The sequence below is a fragment of the Ambystoma mexicanum genome, chromosome 10 (assembly GCF_040938575.1).
Source record: "Ambystoma mexicanum isolate Mex_15411 chromosome 10, UKY_AmexF1_1, whole genome shotgun sequence".
NCBI classification, from domain to species: domain Eukaryota; kingdom Metazoa; phylum Chordata; class Amphibia; order Caudata; family Ambystomatidae; genus Ambystoma; species Ambystoma mexicanum.
In genome coordinates, this window is record NC_090932.1 from 231679833 (window position 1) to 231707300 (window position 27468).

Consider the following 27468-nt stretch of genomic DNA (forward strand, 5'->3'; position numbering starts at 1 on the left):
ATATTGTGATACAACCTTGACTGGTCAGTCCCTTTTATCATTGGGTAATAATATTTTATCATTGAGTTGCAACTAACCAATGGTCCACGACCTTGCAGAGATAATCCTGCTGTTCCATCCACGTTACCAGAATTGGACAAGGACGTCTTATAATTCACTTGTATGCCAATCTCTTCGGATCCCTTCTGGTGTACTAGAGGTGTGGGGTTGATTGATGGTTTGGAATCCGATATTCAGACCTGGACCACTGGTGCCCAGGAAGTTGATTTGTCACAGAAACTGTCTGCCTCTTCTGTATTTTAACTGTGTAGTGAGTTCTGCTTCCTTGCAAAGCTTAACTTGGCTGTCGAGTGCTGCAGCGTGGTATCTTTTACAGTGAAGTTTGGCCTACTTCTGGAGCCTACTATAGTCTGCCTCCATGGAAACTCTCCATCTGTTGCAATGCTTAGTTTGCCTTGGCTTATTTCTTTTCCAGTAATTGATTGACCTGACTTTTCAACCCCTGTGGGTCTCAATTAGCTCCTCTGTCCTAGGGCAGCATGGCACGAGTCTTGTGATTCAGGAGTTATGCCCACACCACATCAAAGGATGGATTTGCTGTGCTGAATTTCACCTGATTGTGTGATCTTGTTTCCTTTACAGCCTGCGGGGAGACCTTGCAAGATAGCCAGGGAAACTTCTCATCCCCTGGATTCCCGAATGGATATTCCGCCTATATGCACTGTGTGTGGAGAGTGTCAGTGACTCCGGGCGAAAAGGTACAGCACATTGAAGCGCTTTCATTCTGCTTTGACAATGTTTCTTAACCCAATTTTCCTCCCACAGGCCCTTTAAAATGTCTCCCAACTGATACTTCTCCTATGCTGCCTTTAACGCTCCCCTTTCCACCATCTGTGCCTCCACTTTTTTCTCTCAACACTTTTTTTTTCTGCTTAACTGTCTGGTATGTGGATCTTCCTGTGCCCTATGCGTAAGGCAACAGAAGGCCATACCACACCAAGTTCGCAGAGCTTCTTCCCCGATACCTGAATCTCCCAGTGGTAGAGCCCGCCAAGCAGTCAAGTATATACACTCTTAGTCTGGGGAGCAGGGCGGTTAAAAGCAACAGTGTAGCATGCAAGAGCACATGATGAGGGAATGTCCACGCAATACATCTATGCACATGTATTCTTTATGTTGGTTTATGCAGAGATGAGAAAGAATAGGGTGTAACAGGTGGGTATCTTTTTAGGTATGGAGTTTTTAGGGCAGTGTCTTCCTCTAGAAATCATTCAGCAGTCAGAGATTTCGTTTTGGGTCCAAGGTTGAAGGTAGGGTTTTTAGTACTGTAGAAAAATGGCATGCTATATTGCCAGTATACACACACAAGCAAAGTGATGGCATTTGCCAGGCACTGCTATTAGGTGCTCAGGTACTCGCACCATTTTGCACCTGCTACCATTAATGGCCATTTAATACCATTACGGCAGTACCTTGCAAGTGCCTTTCCCATGTCTACACAAAAGCACACACTGTTGTAATTTCCAAAGTACAAACCGAATCCTGCTCGGTATGAGTTTGTGGCTCATACCGAGCAGGATTCGGTTTGTGCCAAGATTTTTTTATAGCACTAAATCCCATGATGTCCAAGCACAAGGAGGCAGATGCAGAGGGGTTGAAGATGTAAGATCTGGGCAGAGCAGTGAGGGCTGGCGGGCCAAGGTGTGATTTCTGACACACGTATGTCCGCACAATCCCCTAAGCCATGGGTGCACAACATACGGCCCGCGGGCCAATTGCGGCCCGCCATGCTGTTTTGTCCGGCCCGCGAGGCACAAAGACTTTCCTAATGGAGGGCGGCCCGCAAGCAGCATCGGCCGCCCTCCATTAGGAAAGTCTTTGTTGTCTTCCGGGCCGGACAAAACACTGGCCCTCATTGGCTCAGCACACACTCACCACGTCGCTCCTATGAGCCACGTAATGCGTGTGTGCTGCACCAATGGAGTGCCAGCAGTACGGCTGGCATGGTCCATAAGGCTTGATGCCGGAAGGCATTTCAGCCTTGGACCACGCCAGCCGTAGTAAGATTCCAGTTACCTCGCCAGCGTTCCAGTTTACCTGCCTTCCAGCACGTCTCCGGTTGTGTGTCGGCTCTGTTTTGCTGTGTGTTTGTGTTGTGTATGTTGGGGGGGGGTGTCGGGTGTGTATGAATGTTTGGTTTAGAATGTTTTTGTGTATGTTGAGATGCGGGGGAGGGGGGGTGTCGGATGTGTATGGTTTGGTTGGGGGTGAAGGCGGCCATGGGGCATAGTGTTTGGTTGGGGGTGAGGGGGGCCATAGGGCATAGTGTTTGGTTGGGGGTGAGAGCCATGGGGCATAGTGTTTGGGGGTGAGGTGGGCCATGGGGCAAAGTGTTTGGTTGGGGGTGAGGGGGCCATGGGGCAAAGTGTTTGGGGTGAGGGGGCCATGGGGCATAGTGTTTGGTTGGGGGTTGACGGAGCCATGGGGCATAGTGTTTGGTTGGGGGTGGTGAGGGGGCCATGGGGCATAGTGTTTGGTTGGGGGTGGGAGCCATGGAGCATAGTGTTTGGTTGGGGGTGGGAGCCATGGGGCATAGTGTTGCACTCCAAGAGTGAACCCAATAATAAAGCAAAAACAGGCACAGTTAGGAGATGTACATCCTTTGCTTTTTGAGGAAACCTGACTCAACGAAGACCATACTCCTCTTGGGCAACCCAAACAGCAAACTATAGCAGTCCAAAATAACGGAATGTCCAATCAAGGGTCAATAAAATATATATAATTTAATTAAACAGACGATATACAATAACTAAATAGAAATAAATTATAACAATGGAAAATGTGTAGTACAAAATGTAAGTTTGAAATGCAAATACAAATCGTTACCCCTCAATTCGTTTTCCATGTGTTTAATACAAATTAGGGGTTGAAAAAGCCTCTTGCCCCGCCTACCGCCCCACCCACATTTACTTTTCGGCCCAGTATAGCCCTCATGTAAGGTACTTTCGGCACTCTGTCAAAATCAGTTGTGCACCCCTGCCCTAAGCGCTTGCATGTTTTGAGGAGCTTAAACTTATGTGAGGGAAGGGAAGGGTCCTTTCCTCTAGCTCTCGGGTGCCACTGACCAGATAATCACTGCTTTCAATTGCAAGTGAGATGAACACACTGACAGGTTCAATCAGGGGACATCCTCAAATCGCTCTGCTCCTGGCTACGGTGGTCGGTCAAAAGACCGAAAAAAAAATCTCGAAATACAATAATCTCGAATCCAAAATCCCGAAAAAAAAAAGTCGAATTTTTTATTTATTTAATTATATGCTTTTTTGGGGTCAGGTAAGTAAAAAAAATGGGTTAAAATAAAAAAAAATAGAAAAAAGGGGGGTTGGGGGGGAACCCCCCCATTTCGAACAAAAAACGTCATTAAAAAAAAATTCGACTTTTTTTTTTTCGAGATTTTGGATTCGAGATTATTGTATTCGGGATTTTTGTTTTCGGTTTTATGACTATAAACCCCTGGCTACAGTGTGAACTGGAAAACGCAAAAACTATGCTGCAGAAAACCTTTCTCTATGGTAATAAATCTGTTATACTCCAGTTTTAGTTTGAGATGCGACAGCACTGTAGCGTCAGCGCAAGATATTACAAAGAGGACTGGAACCGTGTAGCTTTCTGATGACAATACGTCACGCTCCCAAGTGGAAAGACCATGTTTGCTGTGCACCATGCACGTGAACACTCAACACGTGAATGTTATTGGGAGATTACCCCAGCAGATCAGGTCCCTGCACAATGCTGGGTTCCACTACTAAATAGGTATGTCCAGAATCTGCGTTTAACCCGAATAAAATGATTAATCCGGCAGCTCTAGAAGACAAAATATAGAGCAAGGAAGTGGGGACGGTGCTTTGGCATATCTAGCAAGTCCATGACGGCCCAGGACCTAGGATTAATCTGCCTGGCCTGTAAAAAGAAAACAAGGACTACACAGAAAGGCTGTCCCTGCACAACAGGCCAAACTCGAACACACACACTACACTGGGACGCGCATTTTCTCGGGTGAGGGGTGTCGCCACCAAAAAGGACAGATGGAAGTGCTTTTTCTAGCACTTCACTTGTTTTCCCAGCTGCCGTTTCCGTCTTGGGATTTCTTCCTCTCCCCCCTTGTTTCCTGCTTCTTTCCCATTCACCCTTCTGTCTCACCCTTTTAGCAGCCATTACTTTTGATCTTCATTTCTGAATACGGTCTCCCTATCTAACTTTCCCTAACGTTTCTTTCTTCTGCTCTGTTTTGAACTTGTAGCATACACGACATGAACATTTCTCAAAAACAGGCATGGGTCAACGGGTGGGGGCGCAGGTGGTAATTGTCAAAGTTTAGGTAGGGCCGTGTTTAGAACTTGAGTTGTAATGACCTATGTCCTACTATACCTTTTTCAGATCATTCTCAATTTCACAAGCATGGACTTATATCGCAGCCGGCTCTGCTGGTATGACTACGTGGAGGTGCGAGACGGATTTTGGCGGAAGGCTCCACTGCGAGGTAAATAATGAATGGGTTTTTATACTGCAACTGGTCACCACTATAGGGGTCTCTCTGAGTGTAAACATTGTCCGACCCGAGATTGTCCCTGCCCCATGCAATTACTTGAAACTCATAACACTTCGATTTATCATGATGCTGTCATTGTCGGGACAGTCCGCTCCTCTTAAGTATTGCGAGATCTTTCGATGGTTACTTTTTCTGCTTCCCCGATTGTCCTTCTATAGAGTGGAAGTGTCCTGTGCCTACAGGGAAACGCGTTTGAGAACCAAAGTCGAGCCTGCAGTGGCTAGGGCTGTGTCTTGCTCTGTCAAGATGAGATTGATGGTCTGTAAATGTAAGTCAATTGCAGATGTTTCACCTAGGCAACAGCAGCAATGGACCGTGTGCAGATGCGTTTAGCAGGCCACACCATATTTCCTGAAAATTCAGAGATAAAAGAATTACTTTGGAGTAAACTGGGAGGTCGCTTTCCGAAAGCAATAGTTCTGTCTACAATCCTTATATTGTGATGGCTAAATGAGCGCACCTTTTACATGGCACTTAATGACAAATTCCTCCTGCTACTAAGTGCTGTAATGTTAGGTGGTGTATTACCAGGGACAGCGCCTGTCTCTTTTAACCTTTTTTGTTGAAATGAGCCACAAGGAACTGCCTCATTCAGTACGCTTGCGTGATACGCACGAACCTGCTGCTTCAGTGGTAGCCACACAGTGTACTAGGAGAAGTATAAATATTTTAATGTATTATACAGCACACTTTCAGTGAAAAATTTGCTAAAAAGCCAAAGCATTTGTTTTGTAGGGTAACACCAGTCCAAAAATCCAATGCATGCAAGTCACCAACAGTGCACAGGAACATTAATGCTTTCATTAATTTCATGGTCTGCTATTAAAAATGCCGTGCCACAATGAAAACATGTCCAACTGGCTGCACATAGACCCAGTCTAGACACATAACATATTACAGCAAAGCATGCCAGGCCACATTTAGACATACCTAGACTAGTTGCACCAAAATGGCAGTCGAAGCAATAACCCATATCATGATTGTTTTATTTATGACAGATGCCCAGAAAAATATACAATGCCACAGTAAGAAATGGCTAGACAGGCAGCACCGAAATGCCAATCTAGCTAGGTAATTACACTTAGCAGGACTGCTTCATCAGAGAAGCGAAGTTAAAAAAAAAAAGTCAAGCCAAACTAAGAAATTACTAGACTGGCAGCACCAAAATGTGTCTCGCGCTGCTAATACCTGGAGTTGGATTACCATTGCGATTTATAACACAATCCCCACGCCTCCATACATCCCCTATCCCTCCAATCCCCTGCCCCAATCCCCAAAATCGGCACATCCGCCCAGAATGACCTCCACGTCCCTCTTCCTTGTTCCAGTGCTGACGTATGATGCACCTTGCCTCATAGGTAAGTACTAGGACAAGGAAGAGTGGGGCTAGGAGTAATGAAGATTACAGGTAAATAAGCCAGGCATTACCTCCATGTCCCGCTACTGCATCTCAGTACTTGTGTATGAGGAAAAGTGCCTCATACACAAGTACTGGGACGAGGAAGAATGAGGCTGTTGGTAATGAAGATTAGCAACAAGTAATCATAGCATTAAACTCGAGCAGTGGCACACCATTGATCTGACTAGGCTTCAGTCCTCTCCCCCTGAAATTTTGGGCTATGTTGAACCAACCTGGCTGACTTACAAAGCTGTTGTCGGACAGAACAGGACACTGATGGTAAAAGGCACCTGTGCTTTGCTATTAACAAAGGCCCGGCAATTACTAACGTAATGCATTTCACTGTTGGTTTTTAGACAGTTGAAATTGTGATGTGAGTTTAGTACTTGCATGCCATGGGAGTGATTTGAAGGGTAGAGAGGGGACAGGAGACCGCTCGTACTCACAGCAGTCCATAAGTGGGTGCTTTCAGACTTAAAGGAGAGAGTTAACTGCGTGTAACATTGAAGCTGCACTAGAACAGTATCATTAGAATGCGTAAAGAAGTTAGATGCCCCCACACAAATAAGTTTGCCCCTTCCCAAATGCCCGTGAAGTTAGCGCCTCTTCCAACATTTGAAGGGTTAGCCCCCCGAAATGTAGGTTTTGTTGAGCCCCTGAACATGAGCACAAACACCATTCACCATACACATAAATGCACACACACGCACACCCAGCCACCCATACATTTAAGTGTGCACCCTTTCATCATAAAGGCACACCCAGGCAGCCACCCATACATTTAAGTGTGCACCTTTTCACCATAGACTCTCACGCACACCCAGCCACCCATACATTTGAGTGTGTACCCTTTCACCATACACTCACACAGGCATACCCAGACCGCATCATGCACTCACTCATTAATGCACAGGACATTTTCTTACCTTTAATCTGTTGGTACAGGGAACGAGACCTTCAGCTCCCTGCAGCAGCCAGGAATGTTTGTTCCTGTTTTCTGCAGAGGATCTGGAGGCATAGGTGTAATTGGGTGAAGGGGAGCCCCATTACTTCAAAAATAAATGGTTTCATTTTGAAGTCACCCTGACTTCAAAAAGACATTATTTACGTTAATGGACCACTGGAACAGAAATAATTTCTTTATGAAGGCAGAGTGACTTCAAACAGACACTTTTTCTTTTTGAAGTCATAGGGCTCCCCCGTCCCATGACATGGAGGCATTCAAGCCTGTAGGCTTCCATGTCATGGGGTGGGGAGCCCTTGGATTTCATAAAGAAATAGTATCTTTGAAGTCATAGGGCTCCCCCGTCCCATGACATGGAGGCATTCAAGCCTGTAGGCTTCCATGTCATGGGGTGGGGAGCCCTTGGATTTCATAAAGAAATAGTATCTTTTTCTAGTCACTCTGTCTTCATAAAGAAATTATTCTTTATGAAGGCGGAGTGACTTCAAAAAGAAACTATATCTTCAGTTTTTAATAAAGTTTGACATTTTTCTTTATTCTGAGGGGCCCCCTCCCAGGACATGTGCGGGACCCCCAAAAGCGCAGGGGCTGTGGGGGCCCCCATTACGCCAGTGGCCTCATAACCGTGGAGTAAGTAGTCATCGGTTTGGCATTGACGTTGAGCTTTATGATCATTCAAGTGGTAGATTTGCAGCAGAAATAATGATACTTGCAGTGGTGGAGAGTGGCTGTCTGTGCCTTGTCTCCAGTCTGTTTTTGTTGGTATTCATTTTGGAGGCAGAGTCGATCTTCAAAACGACCTTTTACCCGCCGAGTGGCAGAGAGTGGCTGTCTCTGCTGTCCGTGCTAGCCAGGGAGCCGAGGATTCAGTGCTGATTACTTTCCTCCCAGGCGGAGCTTGCAATTGACTTTTTCAGTTGTCAAGTCAACTACTGTGCCAGATCACAGATCGTGGATCACTGTGGCGGGGCTAGGTAGCGGACTAGGCGTCAAGTGCACCTGCACTTCAACGAAATCACTGCCTCCCCCCAGGCAGGGGGGAAAGTGAGTCAGGGGGGTCCCAAGGTCGGGTAATAACTGGCAGAAGTAGGCACTCCCACTTCGAGTTCTCATCTCACATGTACTGGTTGGGGGGTTATTGGTGATACCTGATGCAAACATTGCCTTGAACACTAACACTGATACAGTAAATGAGCAGGCACAGAAACAGACATCAAGAGCAGTGTCACCCAGTGTTGAAGGGAGAACTGTGATGGGAATCAGTTGACTCAGCCCTATCTCACTTGGTCATGCAGCTAGGAGCAAATGTGAAGCCGCGGCACAAAGGATCTTACAACAAGGGGAGAGGTAACTGTGTAAATTGGCTAAAGGACTGCGAGGAGCAGAATCCCAACAAACTATCTGATATGGAACTAATTGAAAGTGAGAATTCTTGTTGGCCTGGTGGACTAGAAGAGTGGGGGCATGGGGTATCCCCTTAGTGGAGACAGAGGAGGATGCCCTGCAGAGAAAGGGCCACGTCACCCGGGAGAACATGGAGGGGGTGAATGACCCAAGGTGTAGTCACTTGGCCCAGATAAGTGAACACCGGTCATCTAAATAGAATTTGATCCTGAGCTGCAGGAAAGCCAACAGCCACCCGAATTGGATCTAGGGGGACAGTGACCTAATTTACTAGCTGGGAGACTGACCCGAGATATTGCAAATATCTCTCTCCAGTTGGAAAGTAGCAGGGCCTCCTCCAGAAAGAGGAGCCTCCATGAAGTTTGTAAGACCCCCTTCCCTGTCAGCTGTACTAATTACCTAAAGAAACCTAGAATGGCGGACTCGTCCTCAAAGGTGAAATCCCCAGCTAATGTTGTCGAGGAGCCCCCTGGAACCCTGTGCTCTACTTTAGTAAATCAAAGTGCACCCATGACTTTGGATACAGACTGCTCATCCTGGGTATCTGCTTGTACTCCTAGAACTAGTACAAGGGTTAGAAGGGGTAGTAAAAATCAAAGGATCCCCATTACAAATAAGCAAGAAAGTACAGCTAATCATGTAGCCTTATGTCTGTGCTAACAATATCTTTGGCGCCTTTCTTAAAGCTGTACTAATCAATCAATGAAAACTACAAAGACCAGTCTTCATTGCTGGCCATGACTCACTCAAAGTTAATCTATATAGAATAATTCTGAACTACGATACAAAGCAGACTTGATCGAGAAATAGAATAAGAGGGTCTTCTCCAGAAATTACTCTGCAAACATTTCGTAGAGATTCGATAAATAAAACACTCCAACTGGATGCGGCCAGAGAGATTCAGATGCCCTATTTGAGAATCCTCATCCCAACTATGCAAGTCTAAATGTGAGAACTTGCAGAAATTCTTATGAATCGCACAATACTGGCACTTCTCTGCATGGGGCAACTCAAGAATTGGCTAGAATAGTCATGTGTGACTAAGAAATGAAACTTTGCTGGGAAGGCATCATTAAACCAGGTCTTTGTAATAAACCGAATATCCAGGCCATGCTGTTCCACCAAGTCGTATAGCTCTGCAGTATGCGAGACTGCCGATTTGGTATTTACAAGTGCAGCAACATTAGCATGGATTGAAGTAGTGTCTGTGGAGGTATTTATATATTCGGAATGGAAACCGCATATGTTAAGTCCTTGAATTTTGTTTAGCGTTCATAGTGACAAGAAACCAGTGTAATATCTAATGATTTCCCTGGAAAGGCACACTCTGTAGATAAACACCAGATAGCCTTACCAGTCTTAGTTAAATTGACACTAACCTGAAAGAAAACCCCCAAAACAGCCGCAAGGGAAAATAAACCGCGTCCCCTGCTGAACGCCAATAGCAGGCCAAAACAGGCTTTGCACCATCGTTTTTGCACTGACGCGAGTCAGTTAAGGCCCACAGTCCCCCCAAAAGTGTCGGCGGTATGCGTGACGCTGAGCTGAGTGGAAAATGTAGTTTCCAACCCCAAGGCCGGGGTAGTTAACAGAGTGACGCACAGAACGCAAATGCTACGTCTCTCTAACTTTGCCGAAAAATCTAATAACAGAACTAAAATATAATGTCAATACTAGAATCACATATAAAAGCTAAGCATAATTTTTTAAAACTATTTAATCAGCATATGTAAAATCTAATATCAAAAGCAGAGGGAGATGAGGTGGCGGTTACTAAGTATCACTTAATGTTTTGTACAGTTGATCTGGCCCAGCGTCATTGTGAGAGTACAGTTTAGACCATCCTTATGGAGTGTAGAGCTGGAGAACCAATTTACCACTGTCCTTTGACTCTATGGGTGCTTTCCCATCATTGGTGAAGATCAGACAGGCTTTTATTTTGCACTTTTTTGGTGCACCTTTATTTTTTACTGCTTGAATGCCTTTCATCCACTAAATTGCTCAACATCAGCCGTGTTTTCTACTTCATTGCCAATTTTCTGCTTTTTATCTGGGGCAGGAATTGGTAAAATCCATATGTTGGCATTCCCTTTGTGGGCTGTGGCCAGATCCCAGTAAGTTGCCTTTGTGTGCATGGAAATGGTTTGGGCTAGGCAAGTGGCTGCAGAAAACCCCATTACGCCTCCCAAACCTTGTGCAAGGTCATGACTGTACCGCAACTGACATTCTATCATTTGTGCAGCCACCTGGAGTTTGAAAGTTGCAGGTCTCCTTGTAGGTGGTTTAGTGTGCAGCAATTTGTAGATCAGGTGAGTAAATGGAGCCATTCTTGAGTTGACTATTGGAGCCAAGGAGCCGAAGCATAGTATGCTGTAATAGGATGCTGGAAGACTGCTGCTAGGGCAACCATTGCCCTAGCCATTTACACAAGGCAAAGTTCTGCCTTTAATTCACAGAGAAGTCCTTCTACCGTGCCTCCCTCCCTTGAACTGGTGGACCTAACTTGTTCTGAGTCCTGCATCACCAATTTCGCCGTTCTGGAGCTCTGAAGATATATGGGCCTGTGGTTGTCATCCGCCCACAGCCCGGTGCTGTGAAACTGTGTTCTCCAGTTGTGGGCTCTGTAGTGAAACTGTGTGCTCTAATTGTGGGTTTGGACATTGCTGCTCTGCTGCTGCTGGCTTTGCCTTGCTGGAGCCTGAATGCTGTGGTTCTATCTTCATGCATGCCGACCCTTTGCAGAGCCATCTTATCTGCTCTTTGTCTTAGTGGCATCTTGTCAGTCCCCCAATATTGTGGCAAAGGAAGCCAAAGCTCTTCTTCAGCAAGAGCTCAGCTTGGAGAGCTTGATAACAATTAGGTGGCTGGAATGGACCAGAACTGCCAGACCCAGATATGATATGATAGTTTATTTAAATAGCGCCTATACACAATGTGTTTCAAAGTGCTTCAAGGCAAGGGAGGGAACAAGGGAAAATACAATGTCATTCTTACAGGCAATGAATAGTAAAGATGTGAAATTAACTATCGTACTCAGCCTGACAACATTTCAGATAGTGCAAGAGCTAAGACATAGATAAGGAAGGGAGGGGGAGAGTGGGAAGGAAATGGAAACAGACAGGCTACTACCGTACTAGGCCTGACGACATTTCTGGTAGAGTCGGAGAAAACAAAAGGTGAGGGAGAGGGGTGCAGAAAGGGAGGGGAGGAACAAAACAAGCGATTATTGTACTAGGCCTGACAACATTTCTGATAGTGCTGGAGGGGTGTGGACGAGGGAGGGAAACAAGTACAGGGAGTGGGGAGGAGACAGACGAGGTTGCTATCATACTAGGTCCAGGGACAATTCTGATAGAGTAAGTGCATAGACGAAAGTAAGGGAGGAGGGGAGGAGATATGAAAAGGGAGAAAGCGAAAGGAGGAGAGAACAGAGAGTAAGCAGTCAAATAGAGTGGAGAAGCAAGAGGGGAGAGCAAACACAATTGCCGAAGTCAGTAGTAACACATAATGTTGCAAGCCTGGATGCAAGATGAAGATGGGAACAGCATGATTCAGGGCCACCATGAGAAAGGGTGACGCACCGCGAATCAATGAAGTCCATAAGTCAAATCCAGCATTGTCCACAAGACAGACGGTGATTGGGAAACCAGAATGTATCAGTACAGACTCCTGCAGAAGTAGACTGGAGGGGCGGAAGGGGAGCAGGGTAGAAGAATCAAGCAAAACAGGCAACACCTGTGTGCGAGAGGGGTGGGCACAATGGAAGATCACGGGGGGGACCAGGGTGGTGGGGATGTCATACTTGTTGAAAGCAGTCCCTGCACCTGTGACTCCCGGACCTCCAATACCGCATCCTACAATGAGAGCGATGTCCCCAACAGCCTAGACTTATCTCGTCATTGTCTGTTCTGATCAGGGTTTGAGGGGCTGGTTTGCTTTTTTAAGCCCACCCAATTCCCCATTGACTAAAATTAGGTATGAAGCCTTGTCATGCAGCTATGCTGCCATATCTTTTGTGGTAGATACTGGGTATAGAAAACATGTCTAGCATTCTGACATGCATGACTGCCTGACTAAAGTAGTGCTTACAGAACAATGGATGGGTATCCTCTACTTCACTGGCAGAGAGGAAGCAAAATCAATATGAACAGGGGTCAAGTCAGCGGAAACTAAATATATATTCACTTCAAGAACATCGTCCCACCATAACTTGAGTACGGTCAGAAAGATATTGATGAATGACCCAGAAAAGATCCAAGTTATGGGAATGCTACGTCCTGATGAAGATGGATTCCATCTGCACGTTTTCGCAAGATGTATTTCTTCCATCGAAACTACAAATTCGAGGGGATTGGGTCCTCCGACGTATTCCATATCTATGACATGTAATCACCACAGCTGTGCTGCTTCGGAAACTTTTTTCGGCGTCTGCGTCCTGCGTCGATGACGTTGATGCGCCGTCGTCGAGGACCTCCTCCGACATCGGACGTCATCCGATGTGATAAGTAGGACGCACAACGCCCGTAGCCTCAGTTCTGTTTTTTCCGCGAACGTGTTGCTTCGTGAATTTCGGTTAACGCCTCGACTCTTTCGAGTTATGTTCTTCTCGGTTCTTCGAACCTGTTCGTTTTTGTGAAAATCCTTCGTGTGAAGATGTCTTCTACTTCGTCTTCGACCCCACGTCCGGGTTTCAAGAAGTGCGGGGAGTGTGGGTCCAAGATGTCGGTGACGGACTCGCACGACGCCTGCCTCTGGTGCCTCGGGGAGGCCCACGACACGGATGACTGTATCGACTGCCAGTCGCTCACGTCCAAAGCCTTACGTGAACGTAAGAAGAAGTTGTCGGTAGGTCGGGTGTCCAAGCCCCGGAAGTCGAAGTCTGCGGGGCTTTCGACGGATGATTCGAGGGGTGACTCTCCGCGTCATCGTCGGAAGTCTCGTGGGTCTCCTTCTAGGAGTCGGTCTCGCCACTCCTGAGCCTCTTCGAGGCATTCTCGGAAGCGCCGACACCGGTCGTCTTCCAGGTCCTCTTCGGAGGACTCTGCCCGGCACGTCGCTTACCCCACCAGCCGTGTGACGCCGGAGGAATGGGCTTCCTTCGGGAAGAAAATGCTGGCGATTCTTGAGTCGCAGGGTACTAAGCCGTCCGCGCCCCCGAGTGGGGTCGGTCGTGAGAGGTCGAGAGACACTGCTCGCATGAGTGGTCGGCACGAGTCACGGGAGAGGTCCCATTCGGACAAGGAGACTCGTTCTCGACGTACCCGTTCCAGGTCCCGGTCCTCGACGCGTTCGAGACCGTGTGCACCTGTGAAGTCTTCGAGGAAGACATCGACGTCTGAGGCGTCGAGGGCGTCGACAGGCTTTCTCGAGGCTCCGGCTCCGAGGAAGTCGTCGAAGCCGTCGACGCTCGGGTCGTCGAAGGACACGCTCGGGGCTCCGGCTTCGAGGGCTGCGTCGACGCCGCCGATGCTGGCGGCGCTGCATCTGACGCCGATTCCGTCGACGCTGATCCTCTGGGAGCCGATGCCTGTTCTCTCGACGCCAATTCGCTCGACGCCATCAACGCCTTTCATGTCGGAGGTACCCTGTGGCACAGGGGAACCCCCTAGGAAGGCTCTGGTTAAGAGCAAGCACTCTCTGGTGCCTTCTTTTCGCCACCTGGAATATATTTCAGAGGCGGATGAGGATTCTGATGGCCTGGTTCGTAGTCAGGTTCCAGATGAAATTGTCTCGGGCCATAGTCAGTTTGACGATTTGAGACAGTCACTGCATGATGCCAGTGGACTGGACACCTCTCCGGAGGTGGAGTTTTGTAGGCCTGAGCCTGGCTCTCATGCCGATTCCTCGTACCGGCGCCTTATGGCTAGGGTTTCTGAGTACTTGGGATGGTCTGCTCCCCCAGGGGAGTTTGTGCAGGATGATCTAACGGACATCCTTGATGTTGATCCCCCAACTGACCCGGTACTGCCGTTCCATATGGCTTTACAGAGAAGGGTGGCGGCGGCTTGGACTGCTCCGGAGAGTCTCGCGGCGGTGGGCAGATCCTTGTCGCGAAAATACCATCCAGCCATTAGCGACCCCTGCTACTTGACCAGGCACCCCACTCCGGAGAGTTTGGTGGTGCAGGCGGCCACGGCCCCGGCAAAGCAGGCGTCGTACCCTACCATCCCTCCTGATAGGGACGACAAACGTTTTGATGGCTGGGCGAAGAAAGTGTTTTCTTCTGGTGGTATGGCGCTTCAGGCGGCCAACTCCATTTGTGCCTTGTCTCGTTTCACACACACTCTGTGGAACTGTGTTGCGTTAGTGGCTGAACATATTCCCGAAGGGGACGAACGGGATGGTTTCCTTGCTATGGTCCAGGATGGTAAGAATGCCATGTGTGAGTCCGTTCAGTCGGGTTTGGACTTAGCTGAATGCGTCAGTAGGTCCATGGCGGCGAGCACCGTGATACGCAGGTTTGCGTGGTTGCGGAAGTCGGGGTTTGCTCCTGATGTGCAGCTCCTCAACATGCCCTTTGACGGTGAACACCTTTTTGGCAGCAAGGCTGACGAGAGCCTTGAGAGGTTGCAGACCTCAAAAGCTGCAGCGAAGTCGTTGGGCGCTGCAGTTCGCCAACCTCCGCCTTTTCGTCCTAGGCGACAGCAGTGGAGGGGTGGTTCCTTTCGCTATTACTCGTCCTTCAGTAAAGCGAGAGGAGCTGGCAGTCGAAGAGGCCAACGCAGGGGTACCAGAGGTGGACGACAGGGTACCTGTGGTGCCAAGGCCGCTCGGGCAGTTGCCTCTTTGCCCTCAGGTAACGCCGCAGCCGCTCCCACTCCCACTCCCACTCAGTCATGAGGCCATGTCCCATGGTTCGCCGGTTGGGGGAAGGCTGGTGCAGCATCTTGTAGAGTGGCAAGCCATTACTTCAGATGTGTGGGTTCTGGAGATCATAACCCACGGCTACTGCCTTCCCTTTCGGCACAGGCCTCGCGACAATCCACCGGGGAACCTCTCTTTGCAGAGTCCGGATCCGCTCCTTGCGCAGGAAATTCAAGCCCTGCTGGAGAAAGGCGCCATAGAACTGGTGCCTGTAGCGGAGAGGAACAAGGGATGGTATTCCCCTTATTTTTTGATTTTGAAGAAAGACGGGGGATTGAGACCCATCATGGACTTACGCGGTTTGAACAAACTCCTCAGGAAGGACAAGTTCAAGATGGTTACTCTCTCTCAAGTCCTTCAGGCCCTTCAGCTTCAGGACTGGTTGGTGTCACTCGACCTCAAGGATGCTTACTTCCATGTGCCGATCCATCCCAAGCACAAGAAGTACCTGAGGTTCGCGGTTGGCGACTCGCACTTTCAGTTTCAGGTCCTGCCGTTCGGATTGACCTCCGCCCGAGGGTTTTCACCAAGCTCATGGTGGTGGTGGCAGCGCATCTCAGGCAAGGGGGGGATTCACGTCTACCCCTACCTGGACGATTGGTTGATCAGGGGGAGCTCTCCCGAGCAAGTCCTGGATCATCTGTCCGTCACCTGCCACTCCCTTCACAGGCTGGGCTTCTCCCTCAATTTAAAGAAGTCCCATTTGACGCCAACACAGCGGCTCCAGTACATCGGAGCAGTGCTCGACACTTCCCTGGGGCAGTGTTTTCCTCCCCAGGTGAGGGCTCTTCACATTCAGCAGATGGTGCACAAGTTTCAGCATGCCCAGACGCTCCCAGCGTTCGAGTTCTTGAGGTTGCTCTGCCTCATGGCATCCTGCATTCTTCTGGTGCCAGAGGCTCACCTGCGGATGAGATCTTTGCAGTGGGCACTCAAGACGCAATGGTCGCAGTCCTCCGGCAGGATGTCGGACCCGGTTCAGGTGCCGCCCTCGGTCGCCCGGGACCTTCTGTGCTGGGCCGTCGAAGGCAACTTGATGAAGGGGGCTCCATTTTGGCTTCCCTGGCCGGAGGTGACGATCGTGACGGATGCATCCCTCACGGGATGGGGAGCTCATGCCAACGGGCTGACAGTCAGCGGTCGTTGGTCTCCGTCGGAGTCCAGACTCCATATCAATCTGTTGGAGCTGAGGGCCGTCAGGCTAGCCCTGAAGGCTTTTCTGCCGACTGTGCGAGGCAAGAGTGTCCTGATCCTGACGGACAACACAGTGGCCATGCACTACCTCAACAAAAAGGGGGGGGCAGGAGGGTCACTTCCTCTGTGCAGGGAGGCGATGCAGCTCGAGTTCTGGGCCATCCAGCAGGAAGTTTCGATCTCGGCAGTTCATCTGGCCGGAGACTAAAACGTGACGGCGGACGCTCTGAGCAGGCAGAGCGCGATCTCTCACGAGTGGGAGTTGGCTCAGGAGATTCTCCTTTAGATCTTCGCCATTTCGGGGTCCCCTCAAGTGGATCTCTTCGCCTCCAGTGTCAACCGGAAGTGCGAAAGGTTTTGCTCGCGGGAATTTCCTCCAAAAGGAGCCTTGGGAGACGTGTTTGTGGTGGAGTGGTCATTCCCGCTGCTGTACGCGTTTCCTCCAGTCCCCGTCATCCCGCAAGTGCTGCGGAGGTTACAGGAGTTCGGTTCCCGGATGATCCTCATTGCTCCGGCGTGGGCTCGGAGGACGTGGTACCCGGACCTTCTCGACTTGTCCATCTGCCCTCCACGTCGTCTTCCCTACCGAGACGATCTGCTCTCACGGGAGGGGGGTCAGGTTCTCCATCCAGAGGTCAGATCCCTCAACCTTCACGCTTGGCTTCTGAAAGGTTGAGGTATAAGGATTGGGACCTCCCTGAAGACGTGATGGAGGTGTTGCTTTCGGCCTGAAGGCCAGCAACAAAGTCTCTGTACCGTTGCCGTTGGCGTAAGTTCTGCGACTGGTGCAGAGTTCAGAATGTGGATCCTTTTGCATGTAACATCCCCATGGTTCTGTCCTTTTTACTTTCTTTGGCCCACAGGGGCTTGCAAGTGGGTACCATTAAAGGTTACCTGGCGGCGCTGTCCATCTTTAGGCGCTCGTCTGAAGAGTGTTCTTACTTTAAAATCCCTTTAATTTCACAGTTTCTGAAAGGGCTCACTAATGTGTTCCCTCCGTCCCCTTTCCTGGTGCCCGGTTGGGATTTAAACCTTGTTCTTAAGTTTCTTATGGGTGCTCCGTTTGAGCCTTTACATTCTTGCCCTTTGAGGCTGTTAACTCTGAAAACTGTGTTTTTAGTTGCGGTTACTTCCGCTCGCAGAGTGAGTGAGTTACAGGCACTTTCAGTTAAGCCACCCTTCGCTGTATTTCACAAGGACAGGGTTGTCCTTAGAGTTCGTCCTTCTTTTCTTCCGAAGGTAGTGATGGAATTTCATTTGGCCCAGAAGGTTGTTCTTCCGGCATTCTATCCTCCTCCGCATCCTGGTAAGGAAGAGGAGAGGCTCCATAGGCTTGATCCTAGGAGAGCTTTAAGCTTTTATGTTTCACGCATGTCCCGGGTCAGAGTGGACGATCAACTCTTTATTGGTTACGCTGGAAAGCGTTTGGGGCAAGCTGTGACGAAACAGACTTTGTCTCGCTGGATTATTTTAGCCATCTCGGAGTGTTACCGCTTGGCGGGTAAGGACCCACCGGCTGGCTTGCGGGCCCATTCTACCAGGGGTATGGCTGCATCTACTGCCCTGCAGAGGGGTGTTCCTATTCGCAACATCTGTGATGAAGCCACCTGGGCTTCAGTACATACATTTGTACGTCACTATTCCCTCGATTCCATCCGAGGACAGGATCTGTCCTTTGGCAAGGCGGTCCTTTGCTCTGCTATTTGATTGGCTATTCTAAATTTTGATTCTAAATTCTTTCCCTCCTCCTTGCTCTGGAGGACCCAATCCCCTCGAAGAACGAGTTACTTTCTTACCTGGTAACGTTCTTTCGATGGGATGGTCCAACGACGTATTCCATATCGCTCCCGCCCTGCCTTCCCCGCTGCAGAATTTCTTTTGCGATTGCAGCTTACGTTCCGCAAGGCTTTGTGTCTGACTGGCAGTTGACTAATGTCACACGTTCTGGGGGAAAAAACTACAACTGAGGCTACGGGCGTCGTGCGTCCTACTTATCACATCGGATGACGTCGGAGGAGGTCCTCGACGACGGCGCATTGACGTCATCGACGCAGGACGCAGACGCCGAAAAAAGTTTCCGAAGCAGCACAGCTGTGGTGATTACATGTCATAGATATGGAATACGTCGTCAGGCCATCCCATCGAAAGAACGTTACCAGGTAAGAAAGTAACTTGTTCTTTTCAATGATGCCATGCCCACTATATTGTTAGCTATTACTTGCATGACATCGCAGTAGTTGACGCACAGCATCCCTATATGTGTATGTTTTTTATGTATACATATGTGTTTACTCTGGTATTGAGTTCTTTTTCTCTAGTAATTGGGCCTCTCATCTTTTGAGCATGAAAATTATTTTTTTTAATTATTTGTATTGTTCAGAATGTGCATTCCCCAATGTTATGTTGTAGAGGTTTACAATTGTTACTAGCACTTTACCACAGTATGCACTTTATCTCTTAAATTATATGATACAACTTTATGCACTGCACAAGTATTGTAGATTATTTAATCTCTTTTTAAATATATTGAAATAGAGTAAAATGTAATAAACATGTTATTTTATATTATGTGTTGACTCCTGATGGTGATCTGATTTGTGACCAGGAGTACTGTCCCCAGTTTTGTTATGGTGGGACGATGTTCTTGAAGTGAATATATATTTAGTTTCCACTGACTTGACCCCTGTTCATATAAAGTAGTGCTTACTGCATTGAGGCCTTTGCTACCTGTTAAGACGGAATTAATTTTTGGGGTGGATTCTGAGGCCGCTTTTTATTTTTCTGGATAACTGATTTTTTTGGTTGCCAGAGGGACTTCTACTAATATGCCCTTGCCATTGCAATGCGGTTTACCTTTAGGGACTGTAGTATTGTCGCCCTAGGCTTCCAGTCCCATGCGTGCCTACATTGGCTTCAGGGAGTTGGTTAGTGGCAGTTATACTTTAGTTTTAGCTTCAACAGAGTTGCAAGCTATTTTGACGCTTTGGTGTCACCATGTACCTTTTTGGTAGCCATTGGGGCACCAGTATGTGGTTTTGTGTTTATTTGTAATTAACATTTTTATTTTTATCCTGCTCTCTGCTGTTTTATATTTTATGACTCCTTTTATTCAGGGCAACAATGAGAAAGGCACACAATGGCTGTTATGACCATGTGGGCTTTTTGCGAGACCACATGACGGCCTCCAAATCGGTTTAAACTGGTTTACAACAGTGTACCTTCATGGGATCTTCCTCACTTCCTGTGGGGGTGGTCCAGCCATAGCCACAGTCCTACTGACCAACTTGTCCTTTGCATCCTGCCCCCTCTAGTGATTGACTGGCTGTGCTTTAGCTTTGGGTTTCTCTGCGTCCAGAAACAGTTGCAGAACGGAAGACTCGATTTGCTGATGAGAATTCCAGAGGGTGTACCCAGCCATTATCCCTGTCCTGGGATTTTCTCTTGGTTCACCATTCTTTCTTATCCACTAAGCTGAAGGAATCCATCTTCACGGTTTCCCTCGTCTTCCTCGCTGGATTCTTCACTCACAGATTGAAGTTAGTCATCGTGGGAAGGCCATTTCTTACTTTCCTTGTTTGTGGGGGTTGTCTTTCGCTTGGGGTTCAAGTCTCTGGACACTGGATCCTATAAAGCGCACCTGGAAGGAAGTCTGTACTTACTGCAGATGTGAGAATTTACCTCTGGGATGGGTGATTAGTAAAGACTCTCAACCTCAGAGGTCTCTGTTCTGGGATCGACAGTCCCTGGAGGAGAGTTTCAACCTCATTTCCTATTGACATACACTGCTCTTCTGCATCTATGCTGATCCGTCTCCGACCTCAGATCTCTTGGTTGGGGTCTCCCCTGGTTCTCACTTCGGTCGTTTGACTTAGAATCTGCACCTGTGGGGCAATCCAGACTTACCTTCATGCAAGCAGATGGTCCTATTGATTATGATGGAACTCTCTACCTGTCCTGTTATCTCAAAGTGTCTGATGGGGTACCTGAGTGCCCCTGAAAATATCCCTGTATCCACAAGGGTTCAGTGATCTCAACACAAAAAATATTTAGTGCTTGCCACTGATTTCTTTTTTAGTGTTTTTTTAATGTCTTATTCTGCACGTCCCTCAATGTAAATGTATTGTTACACTGTAGCTAATTTTGCAGGCTTACCTTGAACTCTTTTGAGCACATGTTCTTAGGTGATGGTTGGACCTATTAAGTTTAGTTAATGGGTACTGGTGGTGCTATATACATTTAGAAAGCCTATGATAACTGGCTTAACATCCTTTTCCTTCACTTTGTCATTGTAACTGTAATTGCATTAAATTGGATTTAATTCTAAAGTATTGAACAACTTACTATGAATGTTAGTATTTGTATATAGGGTATGCAGTGATAAAATTGCGGTAACAATGTCTCCTGAACAAAAAATCACGGCAAAAATGCTGTGGTTTGATCTGTTAAATGTATACGCCATTACACCATTTAAGGGAGCGGGGGTTGGGGGGTATAATGAGACCGGAGGTTGCGGGATTGCAGCAGCAAAACTACAGTCTTTTTGCCGCAATATTTTGTGTTCACAGCCATTTTTGCCACGATTTTTTTTTAAAAAATACGTTTTATTGGCATTTCTTAAAACATTAACATAGGGATACAACATTGTCCCCAACCTTCCTTTCCCACCCCCATCCCTCCCTACCAGTATTAGTGTCTCTGCAGTCCTTAGTGTCCCATGTATGCTTCGGGCTCAGCTTGTAAACATATCTAGGATACAAATGTTATGTGGGCACCATTGTAGCTTGTAGTCACTTTGCAGGAATTCTTTGGTGTCTCCCCAGTCTGTAGCGAATCGCTGTCTGTCCCCTTGGAGGTTATATGTTAGTCTTTCCATCGCTACATATGTCCATATCCTGTGGAGCCATTCTTGTGTGGTTGGGGGGGACTTTTGTTTCCATTTTTGTGCTATTGCCAGCCAGGCTGCTATGAGGAACCCCATGAAGTTTCGCTTTTGTGTCTTATTGAGTTTTATCTCTGGGGGCCTACATACCGCACATCCAAATTTCTTCTTCTAGGGTGTCCGCTCCCTTGAACATTTCCTGCATCTTGGTTTTCACTTCCGCCCAGAACTGTTGTAGAACCCCGCAGTCCCACCAGATATGTCTCCAGGTGCCTACTGTGTCACATCCCCTCCAACAGCTATCTTGGGTTGTCGGGAACATTTTGTGTAACCTTTCCGGGGTATAGTGCCATTGAATCATCACTTTGGTCCATGCTTCCCTTGTTTGAATTGCTCGTGTCCACTTGGGAATTATATGCCACAGATATGTCCATTGCGTCCTCGGTATTTGTTTTCCTAGTGTGATTTCCCATTTTTTCATGTAAAACCATGTGATGTTTTCTTCTTGGACATTGATGAATTTGTAAAGAGAGGAGACAAATTTCTTTTCTCCCATTTGGGTTAGTATGTAGATCTCAAAAGGGGTTGGAACTCTTGTCAGAGCCTTCATAATTATAGGCGTTGTGAGCCAGTGGTGGATTTGCTCATACTGATATCTGTCCTTCTCAGTGAGGCCTAGTAAATCCTGGCAGTCTGTCAAGGATCTAATCTGCCCTCCCTCAAACATGTCGCCCACTTTCGTGCACTCTGCATCCCTCTACTTCTGGAATGAGCCTTTTTCTACCCCTGGGGGGGGGAAGTCTGGGTTGTCAAACATTGGAATGAACGGGGCAGGGTCTATCGTGAGGGTTTCTCTTTTGGTAGCTCTGTCCCAGATTTCCATTGTGGTGCTCATGACTTCGCTTGTCTCAATATTTTGATACCTATGTACAGGTCTCTTCCACAATAGGTGACGCAGGTTGGACCTTGCCACCGCTCGATCCTGTGCCATCCACCATTTGTCTGATGTATCTGTGATCCATTCGTGTAGTACCCACAGTTGGGCCGCCTCATAAAACTTCCTGAAGTGGGGGAGCACCATCGCTCCATCTGTTTTTTGTGCTGTAAGCGCCTGTTGTGAAAGTCTTGGTGTCTTGTTTTGCCATATATATTTGGTGATTGTTTTTGTGAGTGACTTAAAGAAAGATGCTGGAACCCTTATGGGGAGTGCTTGGAAATAGTAAAGCAATCTGGGCAAAATCGTCATCTTAATGATCGTTATTCTGCCCCACCAGGAAATCTTTAGGGGGTTCCATCTGCTCAGGTCTGATTTGACTTTGACCATGAGCATTGTGTAGTTCCCCAAGTATCGGTTTCTTATCGTAGGTGTCAGGGTCACTCCAAGGTATCTCACTCCTTTCTCTGCCGTTTGAAGATGTAGATCTTTCGTTAGCTTGTGGATGTCATCCTTGTTTCCTGCCATTGTCATTACCGACAATTTCTGCTTATTCATTTTCAGGCCCGATATTTCCCCGTAATCATCTATCAGCTGGATAAGATGCGGGAGCGTCCTACTCAGCTCTGTGATGGTCATCATCATATCATCGGCGTAAGCTGCTGTCTTATGTGTTTGACCTCCCATTTCTATTCCCCTTATATCTGGAGATGCTCTGATTTTTGCCAATAAGGGTTCAAGAAAGATTGCGTAGATCAGGAGCGACAAGGGGCATCCCTGTTTCGTGCCCCTTCCTATTCTGATGGGATTCGAGAGCTCCTGATTGACTGCTATCCTGGCGGTCGGTGCGTTGTAAATGGCTCGGATCATGTTGATAAATTCGTTCCCCATTCCCATTTTCTTTAGGGTCGCGAATAGCATTGTCCATTCGACTCGATCAAATGCTTTTTCGGCATCTAGCAAAATTATTGCTGATGGAAGTTTCATGATGCCGGCCTTCTCAATGAGATGTATTATTCGTCTTATGTTGTCGTGGGTTTTCCTGTTAGGGATGAATCCCGCTTGTTCCTGGTGAACTAGTTTGGGGAGTAGTGGCGCCAGCTGGTTCGCAAGGACCTTTGTATAGAGTTTGGCATCTACATTAATTAGGGCTATTGGGCGGTATGAACTTGGGTTTTCTGGGTCTTTCCCCTTTTTATGGAAGATGAGAGTCTTTGCTTCATTCATAGACGGAGTGATGTTATTCGATGTCTTGAAGGCATTGAATAAGGTGGTCAAATGTGGAATCAGAGTTTCCGCATATAGTTTGTAAAATACTGCGGTGAAACTGTCCGGGCCCGGGGCTTTATTCTTAGGAAGATCTCTAATTGCCTTCCCCACCTCCTCTGGCGTTATTGGCGCATCCAGGGCTTCTTTTTCGGAAGGGGATACTGTCGGCAGAGTGATGTCTTTGAGGAAGGCCGCTTGTTCTTGCTCATTGGGGTACTGTGAGGAGTATAGGTTCTGATAGACATCAAAGAAGTATTCTAAAATTTCTATCATTTGTTTTCTTTGCCCCTTGTTAATCTTTTATGGTTTGCACCCTTTGCTCCTGCCTTCTGCCTTTTAATTGTCTTGCTAATAATTTGTCTGCTTTATTTGATTTCATCGCGTACCAGTGTTTTGTGTAAAGCAGCTGTTTCTGCTCTTTTAGCTCTAATCAGGTCTATTTGCTCTGTATGTGTCTGTATGTTCTCATGATTTTCCTGGAGGTGTTCTTAGTCAATTCTTCTCTTATTTCTTCCAATTTATGCTCCAATTCTTGTTCCCATTTGTATGAGATCCTGTCTTTTTGCACTTTTAAGGCTATTAAATGCCCCCTCATCACCGCTTTGAAGGCTTCCCATGTTGTGCTAGGGGAGACTTCCGGGGTGACATTGTCCTTGAAGTATTCCTCCATCTTCTCTCTGATAGATTCTCTTGCCACTGGATCTTGTATTACTTCTCTAGGAAGTGTCCCTCGCCATAGGTTCGATCTTTTCGTGAATTTGGGGATTGTGATCCACACTGGAGCATGGTCTGAAAGTGAGATTTGGCTTTTTTTCGATGTCCTGTATTTCCCCGACTAGGGTCCCAGTTGTCCATATATAGTCTATCCTGGAACTTGTATCATGTACGTGCGAATGGTATCCTTCAGTTGTTCCTTTGAGTCTTCTCCAAAAGTCCTCTAGCGCTAGGTTTTGCATTGCCTTCTTCAGCGCCTGAGAGGGAGACCCTAGCTGGTTGCTTTTGGGGTTCGAACGGTCTTCCGTGCGACTCCATGCCGGGTTGAAGTCTCCGGTCCGGACTAGCGCCCCCTCCGCGAAGGATTCTAATTTGTTTATCGTGTCCTTGATGAACCCCTCCTGACCTGTGTTTGGAGCGTACAAAGTGGCTAGAGTTAGATGACTGTTATCTATCTGGGCCTTCGCGAATACATAGCGACCGTCCTTGTCTGTTTTTATCTCTTTGATTCGGACCTGTAAATGGTTTGCAAAGGCAATGAGTACTCCTTTCTTTTTTCCTTCATCGTTTGATTGTAGGACTAGGTTATAGCTCTTAACCTGAACTTTCCTCTCCTTTTTTTCTGGATCAGTTTCTTGGAACGAGATTGTCATATTTTTCTTTGTGCAGAAAATGTTCCATTTTCTTCCGTTTCACTGGTGAGTTCAGTCCTCTAACATTGTACGTTAAAATTTTCAGCCCTATTCTTTTAGGTTGGTCTGTAGTTTCGTATTGTTTCCTCCTTGCGGGACTCTGTGACATGCATTAATACCGGTATTGGAGTCTCTCCCCCTTCAAACTTCCCCCTCCGCTTCCCCCCCTCTCCCTACCTCCTTCCCCCCCAACTTTGTCCCTGAGGAGGGCACTGGGCCCTATGGTTGCTCCGGCGTAGTGCCTTTGCTCCATGCCCTCTAACTTCTCAGGGGTAACAGTTCGCAGGGAGTCCTAAACCCTGCTTGTGATGCAGGTTCCAAGGCCGTCCCCCGGCTTGGCCACGCTTGAATTCGCCACCTGCCCTGGCTGTCTTGTCTATGCGGATATAGCCTTTCCCTCCGAGTGTGCCTACTCTCGTGAAGAATGTATCTCATATCTTAGCATTTCTCTGGTTTGCGGGATTGGAGTCTTGTTTTCCGTTTCTCCGTTTGCCAGCCCTTCGGTTGTCTCCTTTGTCTTCGGGGTTCGCTATCGTTCGAGGTCTCGGGTTCCTGGCATCCCAGGATCCTAAGGCCATCCTCGCAATTACTTACTCGTTGTTGTCTTTCTTCCCATGTGAATAGGAGACCAAATGGGAATGTCCATTTATATCGAATTTGTTTTTCGGAGAGGATTTTTGTTAGCTGGCTCATTTCTCTTCTTTTTCTGAGCGTTGATTGGGCTAGGTCTCGGAATAGCAGGATTTCTTTTCCGTTCATTCTTATTTGCCCCATTGTTCTGGCCTTCCTTAGAATTTGTTCTTTGTGTGTATTGCGTCATGGCCACTAGTACGTCCCTTGGGCGAGATCCGGGCTCCCCTGTTCTGCGGGGACCTAGTTTGTGTATCCTGTCAATTTGGATTTCTTCCTCGGATCCCTCCTGCAAAATTTCTTGGAACACTTGTTGTACTGCCGTACGGAGGTCTTTGTCTTCTACTGTTTCCGACATATTTTTAATTGTGATGTTCGATCTTCTAGACCTGTTTTCCAAATCTTCGCATTTGGATTCCAGTTCCAGCGCCAAGCGAGTGAATTGGTCTTGTGCTTCAGCGTGTTGTAGTGCTTCCTCGTCCATGTTCTGGACCGCCCTTTCCAGATTGTCTGTTCTCTCTCTGAGGTTTACTATATCCTTTTTTAGTTCATGTACTGCTTGCTTCAATTCGCCCTTCATGTTGTGAAATTGCGCCTGGGTAGATGCAATGAACTGGTCTTGGAATTCCTTGAACCAGGATTTCATATTGTCCCTCGAGGCCATGTCTGACCTCTCTCTGTTCTGGTGGGTCCCCTCCTTTATTTTTCTGTTTGTTTGATCGCTTGGATACCGTGTTTCCTATTCCCCAAATTTGGGTCAGGTCTTGGTCTTGCCTGGATCCGCCTTTATCCGCCACCGTTGCCTGTGACCCACTCTTTGTTCTGATTTTTGACATGTGTTTGAAACTCTTCTCTTGTATTTCTAGTCTAGGTCCTCTCTTCAGAGTTTCCGGACCTATCGGAGTTGTGGTTATCTTCTGAAATCTCCTGATTTTGGGCAGTCGCATTATGTCTTTAGGGGGAGCTTACTGGGGCAAATGATTCGCTTCTGTGTTCCCTCTGGCAAGTTCTCCCTTAGTGCTTGTCTGTTTTCTGGGGGTCTGTGCTTGTGATGCTCTCAGGGCTCTCACGTACTACCCAGTTGTCCCTGCTTCGATTCTTTTGGGAGCTTGCGTTCCCGGTTACTTGTTTCTTGCCCGGTCCTGAGTTAGCCTCTGACTTAAGGCCTCCCCTTTCTGTGTGTGCCTTCTACTACTGCTTCAGCCCTCCCCGGCCCATCCCCACGCCACCCCTAGCGCCGATCAGGATTTGTGCTCAGAATGGCCGTTGTGGAGGCCCCAAATCTCCCGCAGACTTGGTTGTGGCGCAGGGTTATATGTCCACTTATTATTTCGGGGGGAGGGGCGGAGATCTCACCGTCCTCCCCTTCCCCCTGTTCACTTTCTCTCTTCTCCGCGCTGGGGGGGGGGCTCGCCGCCAATGTCTGGTGGGGGGGATATCCCCTTCCCGCTTGTCACCGAGTCTATCCCCCGCCTTGTACCTTTGTTTCGTTTGCTGCTCTGATGTCTTCCTCGAGACCCTGCAGCCCACCTCCTTCCAGCCGCGAGCTCCTCGTTCTCTTTGCGGGGGCTCGCTCGACACCTGGAGTGGGGACGGCCCTCGCTGTCTGGTCCCGTCCTTCTTGCAGCCTCGTTTTCCGATGTCCTTCTCCTCGCCCACAGGAGCGGCGCCGTCCCCGGGCCCGGATCACCTCCTCCTGCTCGCGGCCCGCCTGGGTGTCGCTCTCCGCCCACACTCTCTCCGCCGCCGGCAGCTTAATCGGAGAGCCCGCTTCGCTCCGACAGGGCTTCTTCTCGGCTACTTCACGGTCCCGATGGACCTCACTCGTTCTGCCCGATCTGATAGTTTCAGCGGGAGTCTAGCCCCGGAGCGCGGCACGACTCCCGGCTCTGCACTGGGGAGGGGCGGGCCCGGTC

The 27468-nt window shown here is 48.0% G+C and overlaps 1 protein-coding gene across 2 annotated transcripts in view; it reads left to right on the forward strand.

The window, feature by feature from the left end:
- Window positions 1-27468, forward strand: part of BMP1 (bone morphogenetic protein 1) — a 984430-nt gene that overhangs the window by 467071 nt on the left and 489891 nt on the right. For both annotated transcript variants that reach the window (XM_069617748.1, XM_069617749.1), the window contains exons 8-9: window positions 643-758; window positions 4438-4540. In XM_069617748.1, coding sequence (XP_069473849.1) covers window positions 643-758; window positions 4438-4540 — 219 coding nt within the window. The remainder of the gene's footprint in view (window positions 1-642; window positions 759-4437; window positions 4541-27468) is intronic.